Source organism: Cucurbita maxima, unplaced genomic scaffold (assembly GCF_002738345.1).
Source record: "Cucurbita maxima cultivar Rimu unplaced genomic scaffold, Cmax_1.0 Cma_Scf00012, whole genome shotgun sequence".
In the NCBI taxonomy this organism is placed as follows: Eukaryota; Viridiplantae; Streptophyta; class Magnoliopsida; order Cucurbitales; family Cucurbitaceae; genus Cucurbita; species Cucurbita maxima.
In genome coordinates, this window is record NW_019272028.1 from 4,444,376 (window position 1) to 4,462,701 (window position 18,326).

At 34.9% G+C, this 18,326-nt stretch overlaps 3 protein-coding genes and 1 long non-coding RNA gene across 4 annotated transcripts; 2 read left to right on the plus strand and 2 right to left on the minus strand.

Annotated features, from left to right (window-relative positions):
- Positions 1–1,051: 1,051 nt before the first annotated feature.
- Positions 1,052–5,111, minus strand: LOC111487486 (protein IQ-DOMAIN 14-like). The gene is made up of 5 exons (XM_023134899.1): positions 4,397–5,111; positions 3,973–4,314; positions 3,135–3,353; positions 1,972–2,100; positions 1,052–1,876 (listed from the first exon to the last, which is right to left on the minus strand). The coding sequence occupies exons 1-5, from the start codon at positions 4,469–4,471 to the stop codon at positions 1,253–1,255; spliced, it is 1,389 nt and encodes a 462-aa protein (XP_022990667.1). The 5' UTR covers positions 4,472–5,111; the 3' UTR covers positions 1,052–1,252.
- Positions 5,112–9,486: 4,375 nt separating this feature from the next.
- LOC111487491 lies at positions 9,487–12,237 on the minus strand. Its single transcript, XM_023134905.1, has 2 exons — positions 11,908–12,237; positions 9,487–9,817 (listed from the first exon to the last, which is right to left on the minus strand). The coding sequence occupies exons 1-2, from the start codon at positions 12,205–12,207 to the stop codon at positions 9,695–9,697; spliced, it is 423 nt and encodes a 140-aa protein (XP_022990673.1). The 5' UTR covers positions 12,208–12,237; the 3' UTR covers positions 9,487–9,694.
- Positions 12,238–13,671: 1,434 nt separating this feature from the next.
- On the plus strand, positions 13,672–15,238 carry LOC111487492. The gene is made up of 2 exons (XR_002719088.1): positions 13,672–14,159; positions 14,474–15,238. It is a non-coding gene; the product is annotated as an uncharacterized LOC111487492 (long non-coding RNA).
- A 607-nt stretch (positions 15,239–15,845) lies between these two features.
- LOC111487488 (NAD(P)H:quinone oxidoreductase-like) lies at positions 15,846–18,176 on the plus strand. The gene is made up of 3 exons (XM_023134902.1): positions 15,846–16,183; positions 16,296–16,487; positions 17,690–18,176. The coding sequence occupies exons 1-3, from the start codon at positions 16,081–16,083 to the stop codon at positions 18,001–18,003; spliced, it is 609 nt and encodes a 202-aa protein (XP_022990670.1). The 5' UTR covers positions 15,846–16,080; the 3' UTR covers positions 18,004–18,176.
- The last annotated feature ends 150 nt before the right edge of the window (positions 18,177–18,326 follow it).

The following is an 18,326-nucleotide window of genomic DNA, read 5'->3' on the forward strand; positions in this document are numbered from 1 at the left end:
GAATCAACGGATAGATGGTGGTAAGGGGCCTTGATCGGACGGTTGAATGAGGTTAGGGGAGAGATATTTTGAGATTCGGTGCAAAACACAAGTAATTATTGGGGGCAGCGTTTAAATAATTTCGTGTCTTATCCATTATTTGCCAAGTGTCATCAAGGGCCCACAAAAAACTTCTTTTTTAAGATTTTTTTTTATTTTATATAGGGAATTTTCCATCATTATATATATATATATATATATATATATATATATATATATATATATATATTTTAATTATTTAAAAATTAATATAACTATAATTCCTTTTTAAAATGTAAAAATATTAATAAATTTAATTATATTTCCAACAAATATATAAATATTAGCTTGAAAGATTATATTTCCAACAAATATTTAAAAATTAATATAACTATAAGTATTGTTGAATTAAAAAATTAATTTTGTGTCTAATAATGTAAGTTAAAAGTATATTACCTTGAAAGATTATTAGATGCTTTTAAAACTTAGAATTCTATTGGATTTTTGTATTATGAAAACTAAAAAAAATAAAAAAAATAAAAAATTTATGACCAAAATTTAAATAATTTTTAAAAGTTTAGAAATGAAAATGAGATTTAAATTTTTATCTAACTAATATATTACATTTTGTAGCGTAAGAATCAAAAATAAAACTTCTCACAAAATTTTTAAACTTTAGTATTAAATAAACATAAACATTAAAGTTATTAATAAGGTAACCGCTTAAGCCCATTTCTAGCAGATATTGATCAGTTTAGCCCCTTACGTTTCGTTATGAGAATGTGGAAATCTCTCTATTAGACGCGTTTTAAATTCATGAAGATGACAACAATAAACAACATGTTAAAGCTAGCAATATTTATTAGTGGTAGGCTTGAGTAACGTTTCGTTATGAGAATGTGGAAACCTCCCTATTAGACGCGTTTTAAATTCATGAAGATGACAACAATAAACAACATGTTAAAGCTAGCAATATTTATTAGTGGTAGGCTTGAGTTGTTACAAATATATTATTAACCGAAACAAAGTTAACCAAAACCATTAATCTAAGGATTAAATATATAGTGGGTAGTTTAATAACAAAGAAAACAACAAATCACTTCAGAGTAAACTATAGGCACACTTATTTACAAACAGCAAACACATTTTTATTAGATATATGAGCACAACACCACAACCAGTATATGTATTCATTTAGTATCATCACAATATGCCCAACAACAACAAAAACCAATCATTGGAAGGCACTTTGTCTATCCCAGTTTGGCAATGAATGCTCTGAATCAATACTCAAATCCTTGGTGAGCGTTCTGCTTGATCTTGTTGGCCCTGGCAGCCCCTTCAGCCCCGGTGACCTCTGCTGCTGAAACCCCCTTCTTCCACTGCTAATGGCCACTTCACTCGCTATTGATGACACCAAACTGAGCTGCTTTGTCTTGCATGGAGAGTTCCCATCGGAGCATGTGTCCAATCCCCCTGCTGGCCTCAGCTTTGGTGAGCTCAAGGACCTTGCTTTCGCCTTTGCAGATTCTGTGGCCGCCATGTATGTTGGCACCATTGGGGAACTTGAAAATGAAACGTTGCTTGAGTCAATTCCGCCTCCCAATGAACGTTGCTTCTTGTGGTGTGCGAGCTTTTTCAAAGATGGGGATTGGTTGGGGAGTTCTAGTATGGTTTTGTTCATGGTTTTTGTTGGGTTTGGTTTGATTTCGTCTGTCACTTTGTGTTTAGGATTTGGGGTGAAAAGAGAGTCTAAATCTTCGAGTTCTTTGCTTTTCGAGAGTTGGGTGTCGACCCATTGGTCGAGCCAGTATCTCCATCTTCCACTTACCTTCTTTCGTTCGGACTCTGCAGATCTCTGCAAAATGATGTCCATGGAGTGTCAAAAGTTTGATTCAAGAAGCAAAGGAACAGAGAGTTTGTTTACTTTTAAAAAGGTTGGATATGATTTACCCTGTGAGCAAACAAGTATTCTTTGACTCGTTCTCTCCTGATCACTGCCTCTTTCTTGCTCAAAAATACTGCATCAGATTCTTCTTTTGATAGCAGGCTATCATCCCACCTTTGACCGTTCGAATCCAACTTCAAAATCAATGGGAAATAGAAGAAGTGAATGAGAAAACTAGTCAACTGAATCAACTGCTACAGAAGACTGATGCAGGATGTAGAAGAAAATCAAAGGAAGACAATGAAGAGACTTGTAAAGGAACAGCCAAAAGAGGCCGGTTCAGGTAGAGCAACAGAAAATGTCATTTGTGGTCGAGTTATAATGAATATACTAGTATGCTTTAGCTAAGAGAAGTTAATACAAATAAGAGCAAGCCTCTCAGTTTGGTAGTTTGGTCTAGATTGAACGAATAAACAACTATTTAAGAAGTAGCTTAGAGGTTCCTTGTTGGAGAAGAGAATTGTTGGGGGTGTGAATATAGTCCAACGTCGAGTAGAGATGATGTGAGATCCCATATCGGTTGGAGAGGGGAACAGAGTATTCTTTATAAGGGTGTAGAACTCACTCCCTAGCAGACAGCGTTTTAAAAACCTTGAGGGAAAGCCCGAAAAGAAGAACCTAAAGAGGACAATATTTGCTGGCGGTGGGATTGGGCCGTTACAAATGGTATCAGAGCCAAACATCAAGCAATATAGCAAAGATGTTGAGCTCTGAAAGGGGGTGAACACCAGACGGTGTGTCAGCAAGGATGCTAGGCCTCGAAGGAGGGTGGACATCGGGCAGTGTGTCAGCGAGGATGTTAGGCCCTGAAGGGGGGTGGATTGTGAGATCTCACATCGGTTGGGGAAGAGAACGAAACATTCTTTATAAGGGTGTGGAAACCTCTCCCTGGCATACGCATTTTAAGAACTTTGAGGGAAAGCCCGAAAGAAAAAGTCCAAAGAGGACAATATCTGCTAGCGGTGAGCTTGGGTCGTTACAAAGTCTATGAAGAGACTTAGTTGTCTTTAAGAGATTGAGAAAATCTTATCAAAAAGGAGATTGAGAAATAGACAGAAGAAGAAACTAAAAAACAAATAGCTGATATTCAGAAACAATATTATAATCAAACCAACCAGTATTTTAACCAAGTAAATCAATCAAAGAGCTATACTTAGACTTGGCTTACCTTTATAATCCTTTCTTTCAAGCTCTGCAACTGCTTGGTTTCAGGAGAATCGAAAGTGTTTTGAGGAAGATGAAGTCGATTCGAACAGACTTGTGATTGAATGCTAACAATGGACTGCAAGCGCTTCAAAGTGACAATGGCTTGGCGCCTAACAGCTCTCCCTCTGATAATTGCCTGTAGCCTCACTATTCCTTTCAGTGCTCTCAATGCTTTCCTTGCCTAAAAATTTACATTCTTTGCTTAATAATACAAATGTCACTCAAGTAAACAAGGCTAGAGAATCAAAACTTGTAAGCAAATACACAGATGCCTTAGGATTAAATGCCATTTGAAAACGTTTTTGTTTTATATTTCCTGTTTATCGTTTCTACTTTTTGCAAAATAAGTGCATTTAGGAACATTCTCTACGTTTTTGTTCTGGGATTCTCTTCCTCGAGTTTCCAACTTTCCACAAATGTTAATAAAACTGCAATTTTTATTGTGTCTAGGCTTGAGTTCATAAGTTTCATGTTCGTCTAAAAAGAGAAGTCTAGAGTACAAGATTTCAAGTATACTTTTTAACCCTGGAGTTGTTGAGGGTTGTTGGGAGAGAGTCCAACCTTTACTAATTTAGGGAATGACCATGGATTTATGGATTTATGGATTTATGGATTTATAAGTAAGGAATACGTCTCCTTGAGGCTTTTTGGAGAAGCCCAAAGCAAAGCCACGAGAGCTATTGCTCAAAGTAGACAATATCTTACTGTCGTGATTTCTAACCACAGTACCAATTTGTTTCACCATTTCATTCCAATTCCATTGAAGCAAGTGAGAAAGTACAGTCAGAAGAAGTACTCACAAGGAAGCCACGGAAAGCCGTTTGGATAATAATAGCAGCAAGCTCATGGATTTCCCTTTCACGTTTAAGATCAGATGGAGGGACCTTCTTGAGAGGTTTAAAGGCTTCATCTCCAGCCTCTTGTTGATTAGATTGAGGGGTCCCTGTGAGCCACACAACCTCAACAGCAGCCTTAGCAGCTGCAATGGCTGCTTCGGCAGCCGCGGTACTTGCAATGGCCACAGAAAGAGCCTGATTCCTCTCCTCTTCCTCCTCTTGTCTCAACGTCGCTTTCGGTGCTGTCAGTGTGGCTAATCTCTTGTTCTTCACTCTTCCAAACATCCATTTCCATCTCTTTTGCTTCTGAAAAAACAACATTCATCAGCATTGATGATTAGTTGAAGACATGTTAAAAAACCCCAACACTAAATCTATATGTCTTTACCTTCTCAGGCTTTGGCTCTGGCTCTGAAACAAATAGCTTCTTGACTAAATAAAACCACCCCTTCTTCTTGCCCATTTGAGAACAAGCAGACAATCAATCAACTAATCCAAATAGATCAATGGAGCAATGGAATAGATATCTCAACTAATCTCAATCCAAAAGTTGAGAAAACACTCAATCTAGATACAGATGAACATGAAACCAAAAACCCATTTGCAGAAACAATTATAATCAAGGGTCATTCAAAGAGAAATATAGGAAGCCATTGATAGAACCTCCAAAGGGCTTTCCTCCATAGAACTCCTCAGAGCTAGAAGCCATCCACAGTGGAAAACAATGGAGGAGGCATTTCGTCGAACACCAAGCAGGCAAGAGAGCCCAGAAGCAGAACGAGACCCAAATCTTCCCCAAATTATAAGAAACTTTGAAAGATAAGAATCAACAGAGAGAAAAGAAGAACCCAATCGAGCAAAACATGAAAGGATGTCGATTCAATACATCCCTGTTTTCTGAAATCATGTTTCCTTGTAAGCAGATTGAGATGAATTTGTGCTGCTTGCTTCCAGCTTTGGTGGGCCTTCCAATCACATAATGTAAAAAAAGGAAAAGAATGGCAGAGGACTGAGAGGTCTACCTCCTCCCCTCCTCCTTCAGTGGGTTTTTTAGAAAGAAAAAGAAAAAAGAAACCATTTTTGACTTCGAATGGGTCCTCCAATCTTTTGTCACAAACCCTTTACTTTTTTCTCTCATATGCATCAAACATATTCAAGTGCCTATTGGGTACCAAATTACTAAATTGCCACTTCATACCCAAAAGAACATTTCTTTTAAAAAAAAAAAAAATTAAAATATAATTTTATTCCTAATTTAATTTTTATATTCTTGATAAATTAAAAAAAATAATAAAAAATAAAAGGATATAAAATTTTAAAAATAATATATATCATAACTATATTTATACGACCAAATACAAATATATTTTCAAATTTTATTATAGATGAAAATTAGAGTTGTACCAGCAAAATTCTCCTTTTATTTTCATGGATATCGAGTTTTTTCGCTTAAAATAATATTTTTATATTTTTTTAAAATAATATTTCTTTATAATTTTTATTTTCTAATATAATTTCTATTAAAAATTATAAATCATTCTAATAAATTCAATAATATTTCATAAGCAAAAATATATATAAATTTTATCAGCATAATTTTTAAATAATTAAATTTCAATATTATAACGTAAAGAAAAATCTTCCACGTGCATATTCGAACAGGAATATAATCTACATTCCTGATCCTATTTAGCTAATGACGAAAAATTAGAGGGTCTCGTATAATTTTATATTAATTTTAGATGAAAAATTTATAATTTATAACCTTTTAGATCTACAAAATTTAAAAATTTTAAAAATTATTTAAAAAAAAAAAAAAAGAACTTTATAGTTTCATCATCATTAATCAAAGTAGTAATTCATGCAGCAAACCATGTGCAAGTATTGAAGACATGTTCCTTTTTAAGACTGTTTATAATTGGTATTTAAAAACACTTTTTTTTTTTAAAAAAAAACATTTTTTTTTTTTTATTGTTCTGAAAACAAACAAATAGTACAAAATGGTAACAGTATTTTTATTATTTTTTTATGTTATTTTAGTATTTTCTAAATTAGATTTACAATAAAATAAATAAATGAAAATTAGGCTTAAAAAATTAGTAACTTATAAGAAATATTTTTTTATTATTTAAAAATTACCCAAAATTTAATATTTTTGTGATACTGAGCAAAAAACATATTGAAATAACTCGTGTTGCTTGTGGGAATAGTCTTCATTTTTAGAAAATAAGCTAGAAGTAAGCTCCGTGTTAGTCTGTGACAATAGTTTTTTTGTAAAAGCCCTTAAGTCCAAGCTAATTGATATTGTCCGTTTTGACCCGTTACATATCGTTGTCAACTTCATGGTTTTAAACACGTCTATTAGGGAGAGATTTCCACATATTTATTAGAAATGTTTCGTTCACCTCTCAAATCGATGTGAGATCTCACAACCCACTCTCTTTGACGGCCTAATGTCTTCGCTTGCATGCCGCCCAATGTCTGGCTCTGATACCATATTATGAGATCCCACATCGGTTGGAGAGAGTAACGAAACATTCCTTATAAAGGTGTGAAAACCTCTTTCTAGTAAACGCGTTTTAAAACCGTGAGACTACGACAATACGTAACGAGTCAAAACTGATAATATCTGTTAACGGTGGCTTGAACGATTACTATTTTAGTCAGAAATAACTAATCCTATCCTATTATATTCACGTCTTATTTCTTCGTACATTTAACACAGAAAAGTGAACATACCCCATATTATATTTAACAACCTTAAAAGTTGGGGACATTTAGGGCTAAATTATGACATAAAAGCTTCTTAATCTCTGCTAACTTCCTTAAAAGTGAAAAGCAAAAAGATAATTAATATGATCTTTGAATATTAATTAATGTTTGTGGGCTAAATGAATGTCTGTGAAAGGACAATTATAACCCTTTCATTAGCTTGCTTGGTGACTTTTCTAGAACTAATTACAATAATGACATTAAATCTTAATAATAATAATAAAACTATGCATATTTTAATATACATCTATATGTAATATTAAAATTATTTAGATATTCATAAATTCATTTGAAAAAATTTAAAATAATTCAAAAAATAATTTTTGATAATATTATAATATAAATGGAGAAAATTACATTAAACATATAATGGATATGAGAAGCTAAACACAGACCAATCGTGTCGCATCTCATTGTCATCTCAATTTCCAACAATACGATCCATGCATGCACACACAAACAGCGTGTGTGGGCAAACAACCTTAAATTTCGCACGAGCTATGTTTGATTGGCAAAGGCAAACCTCACTGAAGGTCCGACAAAGGCATAAAGCACGGCGAAAAATGTGAACGGGGTTTGAGTCCTCTTGTAAATATGTACGACCATAACTGTTGGTGCCAAAATTGACCCTTTTTTTTTCTCTTTTTTCTTAGATTCCAAACTACTTTTTTTATAAAAAAAAAAAAATTTAAATTTCAAAAAATATTTATCTATTATAGAAAAACAATGAAAGAGAGAGAAAGAGGATGAGGGGTAAAATGGTAAATTGAGATAGAGAATGTGAGAATGTTTTGAAAGCATTCTTGTTGAAGGGAGGAAGGAAGGAAGCCAGCTGGTAATGGGACCCACAAACAGGCATTGTCATCATATATTCCCTTTTTCTCTATTTATCTTCTTTCAAAGAGTTCAGATGTTCGAATCTCTACATATTCATCAACAATTAGATAAAGTTTGACTAGTGTGCAGAAGTGAAAATGACTTTTCTACCCTTGTCCCTCGCCTCGTTGTGTGCTCTACGTCCTACACAAATTCTCATTAAGTTTCATATCAATCGAACTCTTTCTATATTTTTGAAGTAAATACAAGAATTTTCGTTTAAAAGGAAAAATTTTAGATGAAAATATGTTTCAAAAATACCATTGAACTTTAAATAATTTTTTAAATAATTTCATTAACACACTCTAATTTTTTTTTTAAAAAAAAGTCCAAAAATACCCTTGTGGTTAATATGTTTAAAAAAAATAGGTAGAAAAATGTTAAAAAAATGTTTTAATGTCAATATATGGACGGAAACCATCTATCACACCTCGTAGATTATCTTCATTTTTAATGTTACTTTTAAAAGTTTATTAGTATTTTTAAAAATTATAATACTCCCATGTTACCGTGATATACGTTCTCTCGGAGACTAACATACATATTTATAGCATATTTCAATTCATGGTGTCTCGAGAGTCAAAGATTTAAATATATGAAATTATGATTTATCAAATAATACATATATAGTTGTGACAATATTATATAACATGCAATAAACGGTTAGAAATGTGCAACGATTTTATCTAATCATGAGTCCATTTGGTGCTCCTAAGCTCACACTAGCCTCGTATCAGCTTGGACCTCGTCCCCAAACACCATTGTAAAAAGACGAAAGCCCTTATTTGAGAATCGAAGAAAAAACTTCACTCAAAAGCAATGATTAAGGTTATTCAATCTTTAACCGGTTCTTCAATAAGTCACTACTATTTACAAGGAGAAGAAGATAGTGAAAAGGCATGTACCAAGTGCAACCGAGAAGGGCCAAATATGCCCGTATCGTGCTCAAATGGTCGAACAATTAGGTGTGTAAAACCAAACAAGCAATTGTGAATCCCACATTGGCTAGGGAGGAGAATAAACACCATTTATAAGGGTGTGGGAGTCTTACATTAGCAGACATGTTTTAAAACATTGAGGGGTAGCCTAAAATGGAAAGTCTAAAGAGGACAATATTTGCTAGCGGTGGACTTGGGCCATTACAAATGATATCAGAGTCAGACACTATACGATGTGTCAGCAAAGAGGTTGTTCCCCAAAGACGGGTAGACATGAGATGGTGTGAGATGGTGTGTCAGTAAGGACGCTGGGCTCCGAAGAGGGGTGGATTTGGTGGGGATCCCACATTAATTACAGAAAGAAACAAATGCTAGCGATGACGATAGACCCTGAAAGGGGTGGATTGTGATATATCCCACATTGGTTAGGGAGGAGAACGAAACACCCTTTATAAGAGTGTGGAAACGGAAGCCGAAAACCCACCGAAACTCCAAAGAGGACAATATCGGACTTGGACGGTTAGAAGGGCAATGTGTACTTACATCTGTAGTCAAGTTGATCTCGATAGAACTTCATAAAGGAACGAAAACTATAACCCCATCCAATTTTCTTTTGCATATGACATTTTTTTCTTTTAGATTACTAGAGTTCATCGTTAGTTTATCATTAATCAATTTGAAGAAGTGTCGTGATTATTCTCTAAGTTATGAAAAAGACCCTTTCCGAGCAGCTACAAAGAAATTGTTTGAAGAACTAATAAGATAAGAGTTAAAAAGTTCGGGTTTTAGATCCATACTTTTCAACTGGACCCAACTAATGTTGTACTAGAAACGTTGGCCTAAATGTAACCGAGACGGTACCTCTTATCAACCACTATTTGCTTTTTAAAAATATATCAATTTGAAGAATATATAACAATAATATTAAACATTAAATTCACTCATCATACAAACTAACTTTATACTAATCATTATTAAGAAGAAGAAGAAAACTAAGCTACATACAGTATACATAGAAGCTTTCTAGTTCCTTTGAGCCATTTTTTCTGCCTGTCTGATCCGATCATGTTCACATCCAAAATCTATGCTGCTATTTATACCTAGGCTTCCCTTTTAGGGCGGTTTCGAGTTCGTGGAAGAGCGGGTTTTTCTTCAAAAGAGATTTCTGAACTACCATCTTTGTTCTCTTCATCTTCCTCCATTATGGCTTGATTAAGAGCAAGCTGGTTCACAAACACAGTTCAACAAAATCAGTGTCTATTTCCCAGTTTCAGGAATCAATTTCCCTCAAGAACAGATTGTCATGCATAAAAAGGCTTTTTATCTCTTCTATAACAAGAATGTGGCCTTGAAATGAAGTGCCATGATCAAACTCATCCTATGGATTTTGCCATTCCTGCTCTAAATAGACTCTATGGGGCGACCAAAGATGGGACGGCTTGAGATGTTATGAGATGCCTTCAACGTACTAAGTTCGTGACTACAATGAGATTCATCTATCTTAAATTCAAATCCAATGAGATTCACCTTTCTTATGGTAGGCTACCCCTGCCTCCCTTGAGACTAGTGGTGGTGGTGACCGGTGAGAATATACACAATTCAAAAAAACCCATTCTCCCACCTCCCCTCATGAGTGAGATATCGCAACCTACTAATAAGAAAAAAGGGGGTGCGATCCATAATATGAGTGAGCGCTCACTCTTTTGGGGAGAACCGCATCGAGACAAAATCAATGTTTTGGCTTGCAGGAGAGACATCTGACTTTCCTATTGACTGAATCACTTGAATCAGTTTAAGGAGCTTTCTACCCTACGTTGGAGCGAGTGGGGGTTCATTACAAGTGGGCATGAACTGTAACCAAACAAATAAAAGTCAGCAAAGCACGAATTCCTGAACCATAAAGGGAACCACCTTATAAAGTCAAGAGCCTCACCTAAAGAACCAGACCCGAAGCTAAGAACAAGATCGAAAGTGCAACTAATCATTCCATTTTTTGAATGAGGTCTCCGATACCTAGATTATTTGTAGTTCTAGGTCTATGGGGTGACCAAGATGGAAAGGACTTGAAAATGTTTTTGAGATGCTTTCAAAGTCCTAAGTTCAAGCTCTCACCTAGAGAACACAGTAATTTAAACTCCTTGAAACTTGTCTGCTACGCAAGGAATGAGGCCTCCAAGATTATCCAAGTGAGGGATCATCTAATCAAATGACCATGAATCTACAAAATCAAGCTTTTGATCACTGATGCATAAAGAGGGCAACTTTTGGGTGGCTGGAGATGACCACATCGGTTGGGAGGAAAACCAAATATTCTTTATAAAGGTGTGAAAACCTCTACCTAGCCTTGTGTTTTAAAAACCTTGAAGGGAAGTCTGAAAGGGGAAGCCCAAAAAGGACAATATTTGCTAGCGGTGGGCTTGAATTATTACAAATGGTATCAGAGCCAGACATCAAGCTATGTGCCAGCAATAAGGTAGCCTCGAAGGGGAGTGGACATGAGGGGGTGTGCCAACAAGGATGCTGGGCCTCAAAGGGGTGGATTGGGGAGTCCCACATCAATTGGAGAAGGGAACGAGTGCCAGCGAGAACGCTGAGCCTTGAAGAAGAGTAGTGGGTTTGAGCTGTTACAAATGGTATCAGAGCCAGACATCAGGCTATGTGCCGGCAATAAGGTAGCCTTGAAGGGGAATGGACACGAGGCGATGTACCAACAAGGATACTGGGCCTCAAAGGAGATGGATTGGGGAGTCCCACATCGATTAGAGAAGGGAACGAGTGCCAGCGAGAATGTTGAGCCTTGAAGGAGGGTAGATAGTGAGATTCCTTTTCCTAGGAGAGGTGTTTTAAAAACCTTGAGGGAAAGCACAAAGGAAAAGCCCAAGAGAACAATATTTGCTGGCAGTTGGTTTGGGCTATTATAGGGTATCTCTCCTTTTTACAGATACCAGATATCACTGTACCTAATGAGAGTGCTTAACAAAGTACAGCAATCCTTCCATACGAACAATCTTAGCGTTAAAATTAGCACATGAAGAGATAGCTTGATTGCATCATAGTAACGAACAATTTCTCAACACTTCATAAAGGCTAGCTCAACCATAAACCATACAAATTCTAACATCAAAATATATGCAGAAATAATTTCCCAGAACACTAAGCATTAATACAAACAGGTTATGTGCATTAATATCACAGAAGCCTCAACATTGCAGGAAAGCTCATCTAAACCAAACATGAACTGAAACCAACCAGAACGCCCAACAAAATTCAGTCCCACAAACAAAATGGAGCAAAATAACAAATCACAAAGTACCTCCTCAAGAAACTTCTTGTCCAGGTTATCACCGATTTTGAGAGCGGTAAGGGCAGTGACGAGAATAAGAGAAAAGGGGATAGAGAAAGCGAAGATGTAACTGCTGGTGCTGGCACCGGCACGAGTCGTCACCACTCGTAGGGTTCTGGCGGCTGATGGGTCGCCGGAGAATCTGACCGCCGGCGACAATTTGGAGGGTCTGAAGAATGCTCGTGCCGGAACCAGCGGAAAGGGGAAGGCTCTGGTGGAGATAAGGAGCCTGGCCATAGCTTCAGACGTGTAAGGAATTGGACTGGCCATTCTTGCAGGCTGAATTTGATGTCATGTAAATGCGTGTGATGATAATGTATAACCAAAGTTCATTTTTATGAAATTCGGCTTGGCCTCTTGTAATCTCGAGTTCATAATTCTCTATAAATACGCTATTAGGGTATTGATTTAGCTTTTTAAGAAAGAATAAGAACATGTTAAGAAACAAAATTATACCTTTATCTATTAAAAGAGAATTTTTGATAACGTTCTCGTTTCTCTCTTCTTCCCTTGTTTTGTCGTCCTTCTCTTTCAATAGATCTTATCGTCTCTTACCTTAGTTATAGTCGTTGTTGTCTTAGTTTATTGCTACCTTTGTCTTCGTTTCCTACTCTTAATCATTTAGGCTCAACGACCGTTTTTAGATTATTTAAAAAAGTTCTATTTATTTACTGTACATATTATTTTTAGTGGTCTAGTTGACCGAACAAAAGAAAATTCAACTCCGAAAATGAATAAGATTTTCAATTTTTTTTTTTAATTCAACTTAATCTAGACGGAAACAATTCAAATCCAACTGAAGTTTTATGATTTGGGTTAGATAGTTCAAGATGGGTGTGTTGTTGAAACGTTAATGATTACATAAAAAACAAAATTCAACTTAAAAAAAAACAATATTAATATTTATACTAAATTAATAAAAATACTTATAAATATGGTACTTTATCTAAAAAAAAATATTTATAAATTTGTTAAAAATTCTCTAAAAAATACATTTGAACTTAAAAAAAAATCGAAAATATCCCGTTAATTTTGGATGAACTTTTAAATGTTTAAAAATTCTATTAATATTTTTTTATTTTTTAAAAATACTTTCAATTTTTTTTTTTTGTAGAGAAATTCAAAATTACACATGTGTTAAGGCATTTCAAAAATGCTCATAAAATTTTAAAATGAATATTAAATAATTTAGAGATAATTTACGAGTGTTCCATAAACAAGTAAAAAAAATTAAAATTTTTATTATAAATATAAAAAACATTAATACTATCTTTCAAATTTTATGAGTAATTTTTAAATATAATATAGAATTGCTTAATGATTTTTTTTTTATATAATTTAAATGTATGGTTTTAAAAGTTTATGATATTTTTCAAAATAAAGGAATATTTTTTATTAAGTTTATGACGTTAGATCCCATTAAAGAAATGATTTCTACGTGAGAAGGACGCAAAACGAACGAAAGTTCTGCAAAAAGTCTCATCGACCGTATTGGATGATGAAAGTCCCACATCGGCTAATTTAGAGAATGATCATCGGCCGTGTTGGATGATGAAAGTCCCATATCGGCTAATTTAGAGAATGATCATGAGTTTATAAGTGAGGAATGTTAGATGAAAGTGTCTCACATTGGTTAAGTTAGGAAATGGTCATGATTTATAATCTAAGAATATATTCTCTATTGGTATAACGCTTTTTAGGATCGTAATATCATACCATTTTAACATGCCAAACTTCGATTTCTAACTCTCAAATCACAATAATCATTCCCTTCCTCCATTCTCCTGTTACAGTTTATCTCACTCCACATTCCCTCAAGAATCGAGTTCCCACTCGCCGGATCCTCATTGCTTCAGGCCTTCAATCGCGATGAAGGCGGGAGCGCAGCCGGCGGTTAAGGTCGTCGCGCTCTGTGGTTCTCTTCGCAAAAATTCTACCAACAGAGGCTCTCTCTCCATTTTTCTGTTTCTGTGCTCTGTTTTTTTGTCGATTGTTCGTCGTCTAGGGCTCTGATTCGGCGACCGTTGTTGTAGCGACGGAGATTGCTGAGTCGATCGATGGATTGGAAATCGAATATGTAGATATCTCGCCGTTTCCGATGCTCAACACCGATTTGAAGGTTGGTGGAACGTATCCTCCGGCTGTCGAGGCGTTTCGTCGGAAGATTCTGGAAGCAGAGAGTGTTCTCTTTGCTTCGCCGGAATATAATTACTCTATCACCGGTAAATTCCTTTTCATTTTTACTCTTTTTTTTTTTTTTCTAATTATATAAATTATCCCTTTTATCAATATTTTTAAATTACTTGAAGAGTATAAATTTATTAGAATATTGAAACTAAAAATTGACTTGCCATCACCCTAAGTTAAATTACCATCTTGACTTCCAACTGTCAATAATACACCATAACTCTCTTAAACACGACATACAACTTGAAGCTATTGTGACCTCCAAAGAACAATTCTTCTAAAAAATTTAAACCGTTCTAAGTTGAAATCTCATTCTAATTAAGGATCTGTATGGTTATGGATGATTTAGGTGCACTGGAACTAAGAACTAGTCTTTTTTTTTGCCAACCTCTATCGAAGAAATTTAGCCTTAAGGAATCCCTTAGATATGATACAAAATGGATTTGTTCTCTGTGAACCATATGAATTGGAGTTTGAAGAAGGGGAAGGAGAAGGAGTCCTCGACCCCACGGATAGAAGAGGATTTATTCAATCACATAGGTTGGGCTCCTAGAATATGGCGCCCTTGGGGCTTTCTATTTGATTGTATCAAAAGGCCCAATGAATTGGGATCACGGTTTACTGTATAAATCATATTTGACCCTTAATTATAAGCCAGTGTCGAGTATTGTTGAAGATAATTAGTCTTCTATAATGGTTTAACATATATATCGTATTTGATCCTTGATCATAGTCTAATATCGTATATTCATTTACTGCTCTTTCTATTTCATTTGTAATCTATTTGATTCTATAAATGATTATTAAAAGAGAGCTCTTACCATCATTTAGGTGCGGTGATTTTAGTAAATATTCTCACTTTTTTCTAAAAATATTGGTTTTTAGAATGAGTAATTGCCTCCTTCGGCCATACTGCCTACCTCGAGAGCAAATAGCTAATAGATTTCACGTATTGTACGAGGTGTACGAGGTGCACTGAAACAACATGAGATTGAATTTGGGTTAAGTTTAAATGAATCGTGTTTATACACGTCAACTTTTCATTCAACCTTCTAACTAATTTTCTTGATAAGGGTAGTTTTGAAACCTTTAGTTCTTTCATACTCATTGATGGGAAAACGAAATGGTACAAAATCGAGAATTCTCATTTGCTAAATTAGGTCAAAAATTTGTTGGGTTCTAAATCGAACATAAAAAAATCAAACAACAAAAACGAGCCAATCTAAGCCTGACTTAGGGGTAAAAAGATTTTTATTGTTTGAAACCGAACTCGTTTTATGATATATTATTCCTAAGTAATCGAATCCGGCCATGAAAACAACAAAAAGGCATGCATTTTCCTTGAGACTATTAGGAACCTCTGTTGTAAATTGATTAGATATGATACCAATTATTATTTTAAAATTTTGATGGCTTGTAGATATATATAATAAAATGACCTAAAATTCACAATAATAAGTGCAAGTATACACTATCACAAATATCAAGTAATAAGTAAATTATTGATTCCACACCTAACCTATCTTTTTGGTTAAATTTTAAAGTTGTATAGTATTTTTAAAATACTATTAAAAATTTTATGATGTTTTAAAAATAAATATTAAAGATCATTATCATTTTTATTTTTTATTTTTATAAAATTAGGTAGAAATATTTATGAGAGAAAATATAAAATTTAGAATATTTTTAATAATTGATGGGAAGTACTTCCTGCTGTGCTGTTAATTTCCATTAAAGAAATGATTTGGACATGAGAAGACGCAAAACGAGCAGAAAGTGCAGCAAAAAGCCAGACCACATGCGCCACACCACTACTATTCCTAACACAATCTCATCGCCTCAACTTCGTTTTCAACTTTCGGATCACAATACTACAATTTCTCTCGCTCCACATTCCCGTAAGAATCGGATCTCCACTCGCCGGATCCTCACTGCTTCAGGCCTTCGATTGCGACGATGGCACTCTCTATGATTGTGGGAGCGCAGCCGGCGGTTAAGGTCGTCGCGCTCTGTGGTTCTCTTCGCAAAAGTTCTACTAACAGAGGCTTGATTCGTGCTGGTAATCGAAATCTCTATCTCTCTCTTTCTCTCTCTCCATTTTTCTGTTTCTGTGCTCTGTTTTTGTCGATTATTCGTCGTCTAGGGCTCTGATTCGAAGATCGTTGTTGTAGCGACGGAGATTGCTAAGGAGTCGATCGATGGATTGGAAATCGAATATGTAGATATCTCGCCGTTGCCGATGCTCAACACCGATTTGGAGGTTGATGGAACGTATTCACCGGCTGTCGAGGCGTTTCGTCGGAAGATTCTGGAAGCAGAGAGTATTCTCTTTGCTTCGCCGGAATATAATTACTCCGTCACCGGTAAATTCCTTTTCATTTTTATTCCTTTTTTTCCTAAATTATATAAAATATCACTTTTATTAATATTTCTAAATTAATAGAGTATAAATTTATTAGAATATCGAAACTAAAAATTGGCTTGGATTGTGAACTTGAAGTCCTAACCTCGGCCCTAGGTTAAATCACCATCTCGACTCCGGCCTAATTCTATCGTAGAGGCCAATAATATTCAATAACTTCTCTTAAACTCAACTTACAACTTGAATCGTTTTGCGAACTCTAAAGAACAATTCTTCTCAAAATCTCGAACAACTTTCAGTTAGAATCTCATTCTAACTGAGAATTTGTGTGGTTATAGATGATTTAGCTAGAGGAGAACTAGGAATATGGCCTGATTTTTTTTTTTCAACGAGGATATTTAGTCTTCCATTACGGTTTAACATATGTATCATATTTGATTATATGCTAATATCTTGTATTATTGATAATAATTAGTTTTCCATTATGGTTTAACATTGCATCATATTTGATTATATGCTAATATCTTGTATTATTGATAATAATTAGTCTTCCATTATGGTTTAACATTGCATCATATTTGATTATATGCTAATATCTTGTATTATTGATAATAATTAGTCTTCCATTATGGTTTAACATGGCATCATATTTGATCCTTGTTCATAGACTAATATCATGTATCCATTTATTGCTCATTCCATCTCATCTGTAATCTATTTGATATTTGATTCTGTAGATGATTATTAATAGAGAACTTTCGTCTAAAAATATTGGTTTTTAAAATGAGTAATTGCCTTCTTCGACCATATGGTCTGCCTCGAGAGTAGATAGCTAATATGTTTCATGTATTAAACGGGGTGCACTGAAACAACATGAAGGTGAGTTTGGGTAAAGTTTGAAAGAAACACATGTTTATACAAGGCAACTGTTCATTCATCCTTCTAACTAATTTTCTCTATGAGAGTAGTTTTGAAACCTTTAATTTTTTCTTACTCCACTTGATAGGAAAATGAAATGGTTTAAGCGTAGAATTCCCAATTACTAAATTATGTAATATTTTTTGTCGGGTTCTAAACCGAACTGGAAATATGAATCTCGACTGAATCTCGTCTCATCCCATTAATAAAAGACGTTGATTCAATGATGACTAAATACTTTTTCATTTCATGTCAGTTTGATTTAGTTGTTTGTGATGTTGATAGCACCACTGAAGAATGCACTAGACTGGGCATCAAGGCCACCAAATGTATGGGGAGACAAAGCAGCAGCAATCGTGAGCTCAAGTGGGAGCTTAGGCGGGGCAAGATCACAGTACCATCTTCGCCAAATTGGTGTGTTTCTTGACCTTCATTTCATAAACAAGCCCGAGTTTTTCTTGAATGCATATCAGCCGCCACCCAAGTTCGATAGCCATGGCGACTTGATCGACTGCAAAGTTCGAGAGAAGTTGAAGGCTGTTCTTTTGGCCTTGCATGCATTTTCCTTGAGACTACGAAGAACCTCGGTTGTAAATTGAAGATCTTATATGGAACTTTGTATGTGATGAGTAATGTTCTTAGGTATGAGCAATAGAGTACCATTCGTATTGACACGTTCCCAATTAGATACATGTTGTTGTAAGATTTTAAGACTTGTCGTTCACTAGAGCTCTACCTGATACCAACGTGAATAAGATCTCCACTAGATAGATGTAACGTCTTAGCTAGTACACGCAGATGATCAAAGCAAATTCTTTACAATTAAAAACTAAGAAGTATTCTAAAAAATGAGCAATTCATTTGAATTACGTATCTTTAGTGTATTATCAAGTCAAACATAGTTCAATAGATACATATTAAA

Excerpts from the sequence above, each read along its gene's own strand:
- LOC111487486 (XM_023134899.1), bottom strand. The coding sequence starts at position 4,471 with ATGGGCAAGAAGAAGGGGTGGTTTTATTTAGTCAAGAAGCTATTTGTT. Across the intron at positions 3,354-3,972 it reads CGGCTTTCCGTGGCTTCCTT|GCAAGGAAAGCATTGAGAGC; the intron begins GTGAGTACTTCT and ends GTAAATTTTTAG. Across the intron at positions 1,877-1,971 it reads AATACTTGTTTGCTCACAGG|AGATCTGCAGAGTCCGAACG; the intron begins GTAAATCATATC and ends ATCATTTTGCAG.
- LOC111487491 (XM_023134905.1), bottom strand. The coding sequence starts at position 12,207 with ATGGCCAGTCCAATTCCTTACACGTCTGAAGCTATGGCCAGGCTCCTT. Across the intron at positions 9,818-11,907 it reads ACAAGAAGTTTCTTGAGGAG|CTTGCTCTTAATCAAGCCAT; the intron begins GTACTTTGTGAT and ends TTTGTGAACCAG.
- LOC111487488 (XM_023134902.1), top strand. The coding sequence starts at position 16,081 with ATGGCACTCTCTATGATTGTGGGAGCGCAGCCGGCGGTTAAGGTCGTC. Across the intron at positions 16,184-16,295 it reads CAGAGGCTTGATTCGTGCTG|CGACGGAGATTGCTAAGGAG; the intron begins GTAATCGAAATC and ends TCGTTGTTGTAG. Across the intron at positions 16,488-17,689 it reads ATATAATTACTCCGTCACCG|CACCACTGAAGAATGCACTA; the intron begins GTAAATTCCTTT and ends TGATGTTGATAG.